Source organism: Dromiciops gliroides, chromosome 5, assembly GCF_019393635.1.
Source record: "Dromiciops gliroides isolate mDroGli1 chromosome 5, mDroGli1.pri, whole genome shotgun sequence".
In the NCBI taxonomy this organism is placed as follows: Eukaryota; Metazoa; Chordata; class Mammalia; order Microbiotheria; family Microbiotheriidae; genus Dromiciops; species Dromiciops gliroides.
This window is the reverse complement of record NC_057865.1, coordinates 95,802,218-95,816,700: the sequence shown is the minus strand read 5'-3', so window position 1 is coordinate 95,816,700 and position 14,483 is coordinate 95,802,218. Positions and strand designations below refer to the sequence as shown.

Below are 14,483 nucleotides of genomic sequence, written 5' to 3'. Positions count from 1 at the left end.
TTTATCAACTAGAGTGTAGGATTTAGAGATGGGTAGGACCTTGGTGATCTATTCCTTCCCAGCTCAAATATTGGATTATTCTACATGCTGATTAAACTATAGGAGGTAGCATAATGTCATGATACTCTAGATACTAGGGCTGAGTTTAATTAAAAATATTCTAGAGACTGCTTCTCCTGGCCCTGAACTCCAACTTTCTCACAGATCTTACATTCAGATCTTGTCAATAGCTTCCTCTGCAATTACTTTCTGGAAAGACCTACCCTGGAGAGGTTGACTATGTGAGGTCTTAGCCTTTTAGAACCCACTGTTCTCATAGTCAGACCCAGCCCAAAAGGAGAAGTAGGTCAGGTTCACAGAGCTGGAATGCCCTGGGCAATTGTGTTGTCATAATAGCTCTGTGTGTGAAATATTTTTCTTTAACTCATGTTAATAGTTTGTTATGAATATTATACAGGAAAACTTTTTCTGGTGTGATTTATGTTCCTCAAATTTTACAGCACATTTCTATGCATTTATTGATAAATTTGCACGCTCTGTTTTATGATCCCGGATTTATTTTCCTTTATGATTTATCACCAGGATTCACCCATGGCAGCATTTGTACAAAATTAGTGCTGTTAATTTTAGTTTTAAAAATCGGCATCTTGCTGTTGATCTCCGAATACAACAGGGAGTGCCAATGTCAATGTTTCACTGAGCGCTAATTTTATGCAGCATTTTATGTAATATCAATTTCCAGCACCCCTGGATGCCCTCATTTGGCCTACCCTTGTTCAGCCAATTATCTGTCACTGGAGTGAGAGGACATGAATTAGAAAAGAAAGCCCATCACCCTAACCAACCGCTCGAGTCCATGCTGCCCAGTTGGAGGTGTCCAATAGCATGATAGCTTCCTGTGACTTTCTGGTTTTTTAGATTTCTCTTTTCTTCTTTTTAACATTTACTAGATGTTGGAGCTTTCTTTGAAGAGGGAATGTGGCTACGGTATAACTTCCAAGCACCAGGGGCCAAGGATGCCACCAGCCGAAGTGGGAACGCTCCTGACTTGCAGAACGGGACACCCGACCTGGCCAAGGAAGAGCTCAGTTTTAGCTTCAGCACAACTAAGGCCCCCTGCATCCTCCTGTATGTCAGCTCTCACACCACAGACTTCCTGGCAGTTCTGGTTAAACCATCTGGTAAGGATTTCTACACTTCTCTGGGTCATAAGTCACCTGTGCTAGAATTTTCAGAAATTCTCAGAGGATAAGAAGGGTTGTGCTCACCCAGACAGTGGAGGAGAGTCTCTGAGGAAGAGAATAACATCTGTAATCTCAAGGTCAGACAGCAGAGGGTCAACAGCTGGGAACAGTACCCAAAGGCTGGAATGAATGAGACAACTAATACTCTTTATAGTTTGGAATTAAGGGAGTCTGCTTGAATTTAAGAAGCCAAAGTGCAGGGAACACCAAGTCCTAGATGCTTTGTCCAATTCAAGCTGCTTCTTAGAACTCTGTTGGCAGTGATGTACCCAGGGTTTCTATTTCAGGCTCAGACACCTAAGCCTCTAAACAGGGACAGAAATTCAATTCCACTCGATAAGCATCAATTAGGCAGTTATTGTATGCAGAACATTGTCCTAGTACTTCCTGAGGATACAGAGTTTAGATAACACGGTCTTTGTTTCATGGCTAAGGCAGACCCGTGTAGTTTTTGCTTTTTTCTGTATTCCTGGCACCTATCATAGTGCCTGGAAAGCTTCCTGAATACTTGACTAACCAAAGAACAGGGACACTGCCTCGATCTGTGATTTCATTGCTATAAGGGACTCTCCAGCAAGGAAAATATTAATGGATATTGGTAGCGTATCTGTGACTTAAAATCTTAGAGTGTTACCTTGAGTTGTTTGCCCATAATCACAAAGCCAATATCTTGATTTGAACCTGGGTCTTCCTGCCTTCATCGTGGACTCTCATGCATTCTATCAAACTATCTCTCTATGACTTAATATAGGAGAGAGCATATGCATTTATGTAGTGCCCACTATGTGGCAAGCATTTTTTAAAAAATATTATGTCGGGGCAGCTAGGTGGCACAGTGGATAGAGCACCGGCCCTGGAGTCAGGAGGACCTGAGTTCAAATCCGGCCTCAGACACTTAACACTTACTAGCTGTGTGACCCTGGGCAAGTCACTTAACCCCAATTGCCTCACCAAAAAAAAATATATATATATATTATGTCATTCAATCCTCACAACAATCCTGTAAAGTACTATTATCCAAATGTTATAGATAATAAAACTAAAGAAAACAAAGGTTAAGTGACTTGGCCAGGGTCACTTAGCAAGTATCTGAGTCTGGATTTGAACTTAGGCCTTCTTGGCTCCAGGTCCAGTTCTCTCTCCACTGTACCATCAACTGCCTTGATAAATAACTGTCATGCTAAAAACTATGTGGTCAGTATATCAGAGAAGTACAACCAGAACATTATGTGAGGCCCTCAAGGGAAGCACTTGTTCCTATCTGGAGTGATCTGAGAAAGCTTCACGGAAGAAGCAGTATTTGATTTCGACTCTAAAGAATAGGTAAGAATTCAGCAAGTGAAGAGGAGAAAGCAGCACATCCTTTAATGATGAAACAGACATCCACAGACCTACCTGAGGCATCAAATCCCCCCCTACAGAAAAATGCAGATATGATCTCCATCTTCAGTTTGGGTTTTCTTCTCATGATCCTGATGGACACTATACATTATGTCAACTATTTGTTTAAATTACCACCATTTGGGGAACATGGATAAAGCACCGGCCCTGGAGTCAGGAGGACCTGAGTTCAAATCTGACCTCAGACACTTGACACTTATTAGCTGTGTGACCCTGGGTAAGTCACTTAACCCTCATTGCCCCACAAAAAAATAAAAAATAAATTACCACCATTTAATAACATGACAATGAAAAAGGAATTTATGGGGAAAAATGTAAAGCTTAACCAAACTCAAAAATTTTTATTTAAAAAATGCAAAATGAAACTGTCTCACATATCTGAATTATATAATGAAAAGGAAAACTAAAAATTGTTATACAAGGTAAACTATAAAGCCTTATATTATTCCCAGTAATAAAATCTTCTTTAGTGGAATGCAAGTTCCGTGAGGGCAGGTACTGTCTTACTTTTGTGCTGATCTCCCCAGTGTTTAACTGACAGACCTAGTACCTGCTACACCAGTGCTTACTTAGTAAATGCTTGTTGATTTTTCCTCACTAATTAAATTATTTGTAATATGGTTAGATCCATACATACAAACTGATCTGAAAATTTAAGATTTCTTAAAAGTTTATGTTATTTGGCACAGTTAGTAGTAGGCATTTAAAAATACATATTTTAAATTTTAATTGCTAGGATTTCCCCAAAATTCTGTTTGAAGTGAAGGGCTCCAGAATGAAACATATCCTTTTCCATCCAATAACCTGCTTCCCCATTATTTATCTCGCTTTGTTGTTGTTATTCAGTCGTTTTTCAGTCATGTCTGACTCTCCATGACCACATTTGAGGTTTTCTTAGCAAGGCACTAGAGTGGTTTGCCATTTTCTTCTGTAGTTCATTTTTTACAGGTGAGGAAATTGAAGCAAAAAGGGTTGAGGGAATTGCCCAGGGTCATACAGCTATTGTCTGAGGGCTAGATTTGAACTCAAGAAGATAAGTTTTCCTGACTCCTTGCCTGGCACTCTAACCACTGTCCCACCAAGTTGCACCCCCTTTATACCACCTATTATTGTTTTAACTTCAACAATGAAAATCTGCAAATTTGTGCAGAGAAAAAACATGTCCCTGAAAGATATATGGATATCCACCCGGAAGTCCCACTGCTACCTCAAATTCGGGCCTTAGTAAAACTCCACTCAAGAGTGTTCTGCTCAAACTAGCTTCCCCACTCCCACACAAACCTATGTCTTTTTTTTTTTTTTGTGGGGCAGTGAGTGTTAAGTGACTTGCCCAGGGTCACACAGCTATTAAGTTTCAAGAGTCTGAGGCTGAATTTGAACTCAGGTCCTCCCGAATCCAGGGTTTATGGTTTATCCACTGCACCACCTAGCTGCCCCCCAAGCCTATGTCTTTCAATAGTACTTTCATTCTCCCAGGGTAAAAGAAACTTGGACTCTATCTCTCTACCACTGGCCTCTCCCTCTTCCTTCTCCTCTCTTCACCAATCCAACCCAAGCATTTACCAAGTCCAGTGAGTTCTTCTTTTGTGAAATATTTTACATCTATCCTCTTGTTTTCTTTCATTCACTTTGCCAGTACCCACGTCCAAATCCCTATCACCTCCCACTAGTACTTTTATGATAATCTTTTTTTCCCGTTTCTAATGTGTCCCATTTCTCTCTGCCAGATTCATCTACCTAAGACATTGCTTTGCACTATTTGTGTCCATTTAAAACTTTCAGTGGCTTTCCAGTACCTATGGGATAAAGTCTAAATGGCTTAACCTGGAATTCAAGGCCTTCCATAGTTTGGCCTTAGATGCCACTCTCACCTTATTTTCTGCCATCCCTGTATATGAAACATTTGTTTGAGCCAAACTGGTATATCATTATTCCCCTTCTACAACATGCACCTGGCTGATAATAATAATAATAATAACAAATAGTGCTTATTAGGTGCCAGGTACTATGTTAAGTACTTTATAATTATTATCACATTTTATCCTTTGGGAAGTAGGTGCTGTTATTATTCCCATTTTACACATGAAGAAACTGAGAAAAGCAAGAGTTAAGTGACCTGCCCAGGAACACAGAGCTAATAAGTGTAAATTTCCAAAGTAAGTGTCTGAGGCAAGATTTGAACTTAGGTCTTCCTGACTCTAGACCTGGCTCTCTGTCCAGCGTACCACTTAGATGCCTCTAACCTTTTTTTTTTTAAATATTCTTTCTGCTTCCTAGAATTCCTATTTGTCTTTCAATGTCCAGCTAGAAATTCTAAACCTCTCTGAGCAGCCTGCCTCTGTCTGGCTCAGTCCACACTGTTTTTTTCTACCTCTGAGTTCTATGAGCACTTATCAATATTACTGAATGCTCAGCATTAAGGCTGTCTTGTCTTATTATATGTCAGATCTTCCCATCTAGATTACAGGTTCCTTGATTGCACAATCTTTTAAAGTTATTATAATAAATTATTGCACCCTGTAAGTATTGATGCCCAAGGACAAAGACCCATTCACCCCACTCAAGTTACATCCCTGATTTTTAGTACTTAGGCATGCACTGTGCTCAGTTATATTTCATAAATGTATGTTAATGATGATTGTGACTGAGAAAAAGGAATCTGTTTATCACATTATTTAATATGGACCCTCAATTAGAAATAGCCTATGATAGTTTAATTCATTTAGCAAATGAATGTGAGATCAATGAAGTATCTCTCTTTTTTCATCATATTATGTTTTAATGGTTAAACATTAATACTCTCCTCACTATCATATTGACTGACATCCGCTTACCTTTATTGGAAGTATTTTAAGTACGTCATTTGAAATTTATTCCCTAGGTCTATTTGAATAAACATTTTAAGCCATTAACCATATTCTAGCTCCTAACTTTCATGTCTCCCTCAGAACTATTTGTTTCTGTAATTTTAAAATGATGAAGCAATAAAAATGTAAAATTTTAAAGAAAAAGAAAGAAAATCATAAAAAATGAATAAAATAAACCTAAATCCAATTTTACTACAGTTATGAAAGCATGGAGGTATACATAAAAAGGAGAGTTTAAAGGTAAAAGTATGTCGATATTGACAAAAATGTGAATTCTCCCCCACCCCACCTTAACAAAAGTCAACCAATAAAAATTTATTAAGTATCTTCTATGTGCCAGGCACTGTGCTAAGTGTCGGAAATACAAAGAAAGTCAAAAAACAGTCTCAGCTCTCAAGGAGCCTAAAGGAGAAGGCATTATAGAAGCAACATAAAAACGAGCTACATTTAGGATAAATTGGAGATTATCAGCAAAGGGAAGGCACTGAAATTAAGAGGAAACACAAAACCTTCCTGTAGAAAGTAGGATTTTAGTTGAATTTGAGGGAAGCCAAGAAATGGAAATAAGGAGGGAAAGAATTCTAGGCATGGGAGACAGCAAGTAAAAATGCCTCAGAGTAGGATAGTAGAGTATAATGTGCCATTAACAGCCAAGTTCAGTGTCACTAGATCAAAGAGTAGAGTGGGGAGAGTGATATAAGGTATGTGAATACTGGAAAGGTAAGGGCAGGAGACTTTTAACATCAAACAGAAGGTTTTACATTTGATCATAGAAATAACAGGGAGCCACTGGAGATTAGTTTTTGGTGGGGTTTATTGGGGTGGAAGGCATGATATGGTCAGAGCTATGTTTAATGGAAGTTGAATTTGGCAGTTGAGTAGAAAATAGATGGGAGTGGGGAGAGACTTGAAGCAAGGAGACCAACCAGCAAGATATTGTAATAGCCCAATCATGAAGTGATGATGGCTTACCCCAGGGTGAGGACAGTGTCAGAGGAAAGAATGGAGTATATACAAAAAATGTTACAAAAGTACACTGTACAAGCTTTATCAACAGATTGAATATGGGATGTGAGAAACAGCAAGGAGTTGTGAGCCTGAGGGTTGGAAGTACTCTCTATAATAAATGGAAAACTAGGAAGAGGAGAGGGTTTGAGGGGGGTAGGAAATAATAAGTTCAGTCTTGAGTTTAAGATAGCTATGGGACATCTAGTTTGAGATCTCCAATAGGTAGTTGGAGATGTAAGTCTAGAGATCAGTGGAGAGGTTATTACTGGATAAATGGATTTAAGAATCACGATCAAAGAAGTGATAACTGAATCCATGGAAGCTGACGAGAACACCAAGAGAAATTGTATAGGGGGAGAAGAAAGGAAGGCTCAGGACAGAACCTTGTGGAACATCCATGGTTATTGGGTATGACCTGAAGAGCCATTAAAGGGCTGAGAAGGAGCAGCCAGATAAGCAGGAAGAGAACCAGAAGAAAGTAGTGTCATGGACAGCTAGAGAGGAAAGAATGATCAACAGTTTCAAAAGCCATAGAGGTCAAGAAAGATGATGACTGGGAAAAGGTCATTAGATTTGGCGATTAAGAGATCACTAGTAACTTTGGAGACAGTGCTTTCCATTGAGTAATGAGGTCAGAAGCCAGACAATAGAAAGTTAAGAAGAGGTGTTTCACCAAAAAATGCAGGAGAGATATCAGTCAAAAATGAACAAGAATGGAAAGATCAAGGGATTTTTTTTGAGAATGGGGAAGACTTGGTCATGTTTGTGGGCAGTGAGGAAGGAGCCAACAGAAAAGGAGAAACCAAAGATAAATGAGATTGGAATGAGAGGGAGAACAATCTGCTATAGCAGATGAGATGGAATGGGATCATCTGTGTAAGCAGTGCACATTTGCAAGTTTGCTTGGATAATGAGAGGGGCCATCTCACAGCCAGAGAAGGCTTCTATGAGATGAGAGCTGAGAAGCAGGGAGAAAGGGGAGCTCTGTGTCCATGGCTTCATTTTTTTTCAATCAATAATGAGGCAAGGTTCTCCAATGAAAGAATTGGGGGGGGGAGCTATGTGAGGTTTTAAGGAGGAATAGAAAGTTTTGGAGAACCATTGTGGTGAGTAGAAAAGTGATTCTAATTGAATATCTAATTGATGTATAAAAGGATTCCCTTGCTGCAGTGAGGGTGCAGTTGAGATCACATCACATAAATCCTTAGTGGATTTAGTCAGCACACTTATTTTCCCTTGCTTTATTCGGTAACATGTAAGTAGGAATGAAGCCGGTAGTTGGTAGAAGTGCTCTGGGGCTGAGGCTTGGCAGGACAAGATTGGTGGTAAGATTTCCAGGGGTGACAGCATTTCATGGTAGGGTCAGTGAACTGCAACTCGGAAGTAGATTCCATTGCTATCAGGTAACCTGCTAAACAACCTGTCTCCTGAGTTTCATGTTAAAAAATCCCCCTCCAAAAAAAAAAAAAGAAAAAGAAAAGAAAAGAGAAGAGAATGAAGGGCAAACAACAAAACAAAAAAAAAGAAAAAAAAATCCCCAAAGTTAAGTATTCCTTTAACAAAATCAAATCAAATCAAAACTGTGTTTGCACAATTCCAAGTCACCAGATGAAATCTTCAACCAGTTAGTCAGTCAACTAGCTTTGTCTACATGGTGTCTAAAAATCCCTTCATGAATTCTTTTTATGAATTTATTCCTTGTTTGAAGCATGAGAGACAGTAGGGAACATCAGTTTGCAAGCTGGCATGGGAGAAAAATGAGTTCAAAATTGCTTCTGACACATAAATGGCTGTATCACCCTAAGCAAGTCACTTCTCAATGATCTACACAGCTCACTGAGATTTTAAGTTGCAGAGAAAATGTAGAACTGTATTGGTAGAAAAGATTTCTTCACCTGGGAATTTCCTATACCAAGAAAATCACAGTCCCAGACCCTCTTCCCTATTCCTTCCATAAAATGGAAGAAAGACGGACTGATTACATAGCAAGAACAATAGATAACTGATGGACCCCTTGCATGCTTTATTTATATTCTCACAATGTCAAGATATCTAGGCAGGGGTTCCTAACATTTTGGAGAGTCACGGATCCCCTTTGGCAGTCCAGTGAAGCCTATGGACCACTTCACAGAATTTTTTAAAATTCATAAAATACATTGGATTTCCCAGGAAACCAATTATATTGAAATAAAGATGTAATTCTTCTCATCCAAGTTCATGGACTACCTGAAATCTATACATTGACCTCAAGTTAAGAGCCCCAATCTAGAGAAAGTATACCAACAAATTTGGCTGACACCTAATCGTAGAGGAGAAACCCACAATCTGGGCAGGAATGGATAGGTTTCAATCTCCTCAATCTGGAAGGTGTATTCACATGGTTGAGATCACAGATCCATTAAAGTATGGATGGTTGAATATAAAATAGATCCAGCCTAGGGGAGGGAGAAAAGCCTAGGGGAAGGATAATACAATTCAGGAGGCTGAACATTAATAAGAAAGCTGTAAACATTAGAGTGTATTATCACAGAGTAGACACCAAAAAATAGTTTTAAGGAAGGAGAACAGAAGCAAAAACAGGAAATAGGGTTAGCTCTTTATTTTTACCAGTCCTTCTTTCCAATGTAGCAATGTCATCATGTTGCTTAAAAGCAAACAGAACGGGGGCAGCTAGGTGGCGCAGTGGATAGAGCACTGGCCCTGGAGTCAGGAGTACCTGAGGTCAAATCCGGCCTCAGACACTTAACACTTACTAGCTGTGTGACCCTGGGCAAGTCACTTAACCCCAATTGCCTCACTTTAAAAAAAAAGCAAACAGAATGGGGGGCAGCTAGGTGGCACAGTGGATAAAGGACCAGCCCTGGATTCAGGAGGACCTGAGTTCAAATCTGACACTTGACACTAGCTGTGTGACCTTGGGCAAGTCACTTAACCCTCATTGCCTGCCCCCCCCCAAAAAAAGCAAACAGAATGCTAAATTGCTTAAAACAGATATGATGGCATATATAGCATAAATGATCATAGCACATCAGAACCAGAAGGGACATAGAATCCACCTAGAACAGCCAATCATAGCTAGTAAGAGGGTCCCAAGAGGACTGGATCCCTTTTTGAGTTTTACAATTTGGAAGAGACTTAATTATTCCTTGTTTAAATTAAATTATTAAATTATTCCTAGTCTAAATCCTTCATGGAGAATAGAATTTAAATAGAAAAGGAATAATTGAATTCACGTTTTTATGAACCTCCGGTTACAAAGTGTTTTGCATGCAGCAACTCATTTGATCTTTTTTTTGGGGGGGGGCAGTTGGGGTTAAGTGACTTGCCCAGGGTCACAGTGCTAGTAAGTATCTAAGCCCAGATCTGAACTCAGGTCCTCCTGACTCTATTTGATTTTTTTTTTCAGGGCAGTGAGGGTTGTGACTTGCCCAGGGTCACACAGCTAGTAAGTGTCAAGTGTCTGAGGCCGGATTTGAACTCAGGTCCTCCTGACTCCAGGGCCGGTGCTCTATCCACTGCGCCACCTAGCTGCCCCCTCTATTTGATCGTTACAACTTCTTTTCATGGATGAGGGCACCAAGGAGACTCAGAGAGGTTATTTGTCTAACATAAACCTTGCCTCTCCCTGACCATGTTCTGCAAACAAGCAGCACTTAATAAATGTTTGTGAAATGAAGTGAATTTAAGCTGTCTGCCCAAAGTCTCACTACCTGTCACAGTCTGGAATTAGGACTACACTGGAAGCAGGGTCTCCTCAATATGAATATAGAGTTCCTGGTCATTTTTAGAAAGTGATGAGAAAGAGATAAATGAGAGAGAGGGAGAGACAGACAGAAAAACAACTGTGTATAGAGGGGGCAGTGGGGCAAGCCCTGAAAAACATTTTATTTATCTAAGGACTGATGTATCCTAGAGGATAAAGAAAATCGCCATATTCATGGTTTCTTAGAAGTCACCAAAATTTTCATCTGTTTGTCTTTTGTAGATTGTGTTGACTTTAATATTGTATACTCATGATTATTTTATGTGCCACATGCCCCTCTCTGCTTATAGCATAAGAGCATCCCTACACTCTGTGTTTATTTCTCATTTCCAATACTTTTTGGTGAAGCCTGCAGCAGTCTCCACAGTGCGATATTGCTACACTCATAAATTCTAGGCATAATCCCAACTTTTATAATTTGCACCATTTGCTGCTTTGACATTAAACCGATGGCCAGCAATGGCTCCTTGTCCGCAAATAACAAAGACTCACTTGCCCTTAGAGCTTATATCTCAAGGATTAGCATGACTCCAGACCAGCACCGCAGAGTTCACAACCACTGTGTTATTAATGCAGAATAAGATGGGGAAGAGGGCTTAAGAGAAACTTAAGAGGAAAAAAAAAGATGATGAGTATGTAAGAGGCATAAAGCAAAGAAATTGCTAAGACTCTCCACTACTTTTTTATACAGGAAACTTACAGATTCGGTACAACCTGGGAGGCACCAGAGAGCCATATAATATTGATGTAGACCACCGAAACATGGCAAATGGACAGCCTCACAGTGTTAACATCACCCGTAATGAAAAGGACATAATTCTCCAGGTAAAAAAAAAAAAAATATATATATATATATATATATATATATATATATATATATATATACACATATACATCACAGTCTTTATATATGGTAACACATATATTTTATTGCTATTATTTCTTCCCTTACAATTTTATGACTAGTAAAAGTATAGATATATAATTCTTGCAGAAAGGGCAATAACTAAGTTTATGGAAAAAAGACTATTGGGGTGTTGTGGTAGTGGGGAGACTGATGCTTGGGACTCTTTTTTTTTCTTTTTGGCTAGCCCAATTTAGAACTGTCTATCCATCCACTATTTTTATCTAACTTTGCTGCCTTTCTTGTAGATGATTTTAGATGCCTGGAGTTTATAACTGCATCCCAGCATGGGTTATTCTGCTTTGGCTGCCCACTTCTTTTATTCATCCCCCACATGCACAACTCTCTCTCCTCTCCTCTCCTCTCCTCTCCTCTCCTCTCCTCTCCTCTCCTCTCCTCTCCTCTCCTCTCCTCTCCTCTCCTCTCCTCTCCTCTCCTCTCCTCTCCTCTCCTCTCCTCTCCTCTCCTCTCCTCTCCTCTCCTCTCCTCTCCTCTCCTCTCCTCTCCTCTCCTCTCCTCTCCTCTCCTCTCCTCTCCTCTCCTCTCCTCTCCTCTCCTCTCCTCTCCTCTCCTCTCCTCTCCTCTCCTCTCCTCTCCTCTCCTCTCCTCTCCTCTCCTCTCCTCTCCTCTCCTCTCCTCTCCTCTCCTCTCCTCTCCTCTCCTCTCCTCTCCTCTCCTCTCCTCTCCTCTCCTCTCCTCTCCACCTTTACCCTGGTCCTAAAACCACAGCCTCACTTCCCCAGCTCAGGAAGGTTCTGATACCACTTGGGGCTCGAGAACACAAGAAGGTGGTGGTTTTCTCCTGTGGCTTCCAATCCATTTCTGCTTCATTTATCACCCCTACCCCACCAGTAGTTTCCCCAGTGAAAGAAGTGGACCTGCACACACGATGAATAAAACATGACAAGGGGAGGTCTCCTTGGGAACTAAGCCAAAAGATCAAGGATGGGAGCTGTCATTGTATTCTCTAGGAGGAGATCAAAATAGATACCTGTCAGAAGAAAGGACAGCAGGGGGATGCTGCCTTGTCAGTGGAATGTGGTGTCATCTGGCAGGAGCTCAGCAGTCTTTCAGCTCTCATTCACATTCAGGCTGGCTGCGATGGGAAGTTCAGACTACAGAAAAGTGGCAGAGGGTATTATTGCCTCTCTATTAAAGGGTCTGGTGGGTGTCAAAGGCATAACTCAATAGCAAGGATGATTTAATCAGCCACATGCCTCTTTTGACAGTTAAGTGTTGTGGGAGGGATACTCCCTCGGATGTGGACACTAGCATTAACAGTTTTTTCTGGGACCAGTCCAAAGTTTTAACCGCAGTGTACACATACTTACTTCCCAGACAGTAACAAAATTCATTTTATCTGTAAACTGAATTTTAAAGGGGAAATGAGTAAGGCAAGGATTAATACACTATGATTTCATAAGATTTGTGTTTCAGTCTTGTACAATTCTTCGTGACTCCATTCGGGGTTTTCTCGGTAAATATACTGGAGTGGTTTGCCATTTACTTCTCCAACTTATTTTACAGATGAAGAAACTGAAGCAAACAGGGTTAAGTGACTTGCCCAGGGTCACACAGCTAGTAAGTGTCTGAGGCTAGATTTGAATGCAGGAAAATGAGTCTTCCTGATCCCAAGGACAATGCTCTATCCACTGTGCCACCTAGCTGTCCTTACTTCTGTCTGCTGAATTCCAGGTCACCCTTCCCCTCTTTCTTTGACTCCAGTGCCTAACTCATGGTCTTCCTCTCCATCTCAAACCCTGTCCTTAGTGTCTTCAACAGTCACATTAATGACCTTTCTATTGTCTTGTCCATGTCATCGTTCTCTTCAACTCACATTACCTCCATTTATGTTCTACCTCAGTTAACCATAAGCATGATTATTCCTCAAATTCAGAACTGTGTGCCCTGCAAAATAATGAAGTCATTGTAAAATATTCCTCTCTCATCATTCCTGTCATTCTACCTCTCCCATAACCTAAATGTTCCTGAGCCTGTTCTTCACCTTCAAATCAATCTCCATCTGTTCTTTCATTTTCCCAGGCCATTATCTCTGTTCTGGCTGTATTTCCCTTCCTTGATATGCATGACTATATCATACATCATTGCAGGAATTGACTGTCCCTCCATCCTTGAGTACCTTACTCTCTTGTTTCTGCTTTTTCCCACTCTGCTAATGCTGGGCAACATAGTAGATAGAGCACTGCACCTGGACTCAAGATCAGAGTTCAAAATCAGCCTCAGGCTCTCCCTAGCTGCAGGACCCTAAGCAAGCCACTTCATTTCTGTTTGCCTTAGTTTCCTCACCTATAAAATGGTGTGAGTAGTAGGACCTACATAACTTCCAGGATTGTTGTGAAGATAAAAAGATATAATATTTTTAAAGTGTTTATTTAGCATAGTGCCTGGAACATTATAGTCCCTTATTTCAGTTGCTTCTCACCTGAGTGAGGCTGGAGAAAGTCATGAATCTGTGTTAATCAAGTCCACTAAAAATCATGCTACCTGGGGCGGCTAGGTGGTGCAATGGATAAAGCACTGGCCCTGGATTCAGGAGTACCTGAGTTCAAATCCGGCCTCAGACACTTGACACTTACTAGCTGTGTGACCCTGGGCAAGTCACTTAACCCCCATTGCCCTGCAAAAAAAAAAAAAAATCATGCTACCTGACCTTAATCAGGCTCTCAGTAATGCACCAAAACTTTTATTCATTTTTGATCAGTTCCCTATCATAGTCCTCACAGTGGCTGATCGAATCTTTTTCCATTCCCCTCAAACTCCCCAAATATGTTTTTTCAGTTAGATGCTGTTTTTTTTTTACTATACCTTAATTAGATGATGGAGGTCATCGATTAGCAATTCTTTCATCTCCTTTTGTCAAAATCTGCCTTCTTTCCTGGCCTCTCCTCTTCTCTTTTCTACAGTCTTAAGGATGAGGTGGCCCACTTCCTTCTTTATGCTCTACTTCTGCCTTGATCTCATCTTGTCTTTTAATCTTCCAGGACCTTCCTTTCTACCCATTTGACTCTTTTGACCACCCCTGCTTCTGGATATCTCCACAAACACTGCTATTCCCCTAGTCCATGCTCTCATCATCTCTTGCTTACACTACTGTGTTAGTTTTCTAACTCACTTTCTTATTTCTAATTCCTCTGTTCTTTTAATCTTTCACATACAAGCCAAGCTTTTTTTTTTTTTAAGTGAGGCAGTGGGGGTTAAGTGACTTGCCCAGGGTCACACAGCTAGTAAGTATTAAGTGTCTGAGGCCGGATTTGAACTCAGGTACTCCTGACTCC

At 40.4% G+C, this 14,483-nt stretch overlaps 1 protein-coding gene across 1 annotated transcript in view; it reads left to right on the top strand.

Moving 5' to 3' along the window:
* Positions 1-14,483, top strand: part of CNTNAP2 (contactin associated protein 2) — a 2,668,322-nt gene that overhangs the window by 2,459,061 nt on the left and 194,778 nt on the right. Inside the window, exons 19-20 of the mRNA XM_043968036.1 lie at positions 951-1,181; positions 10,975-11,108. Coding sequence (XP_043823971.1) covers positions 951-1,181; positions 10,975-11,108 — 365 coding nt within the window. The remainder of the gene's footprint in view (positions 1-950; positions 1,182-10,974; positions 11,109-14,483) is intronic.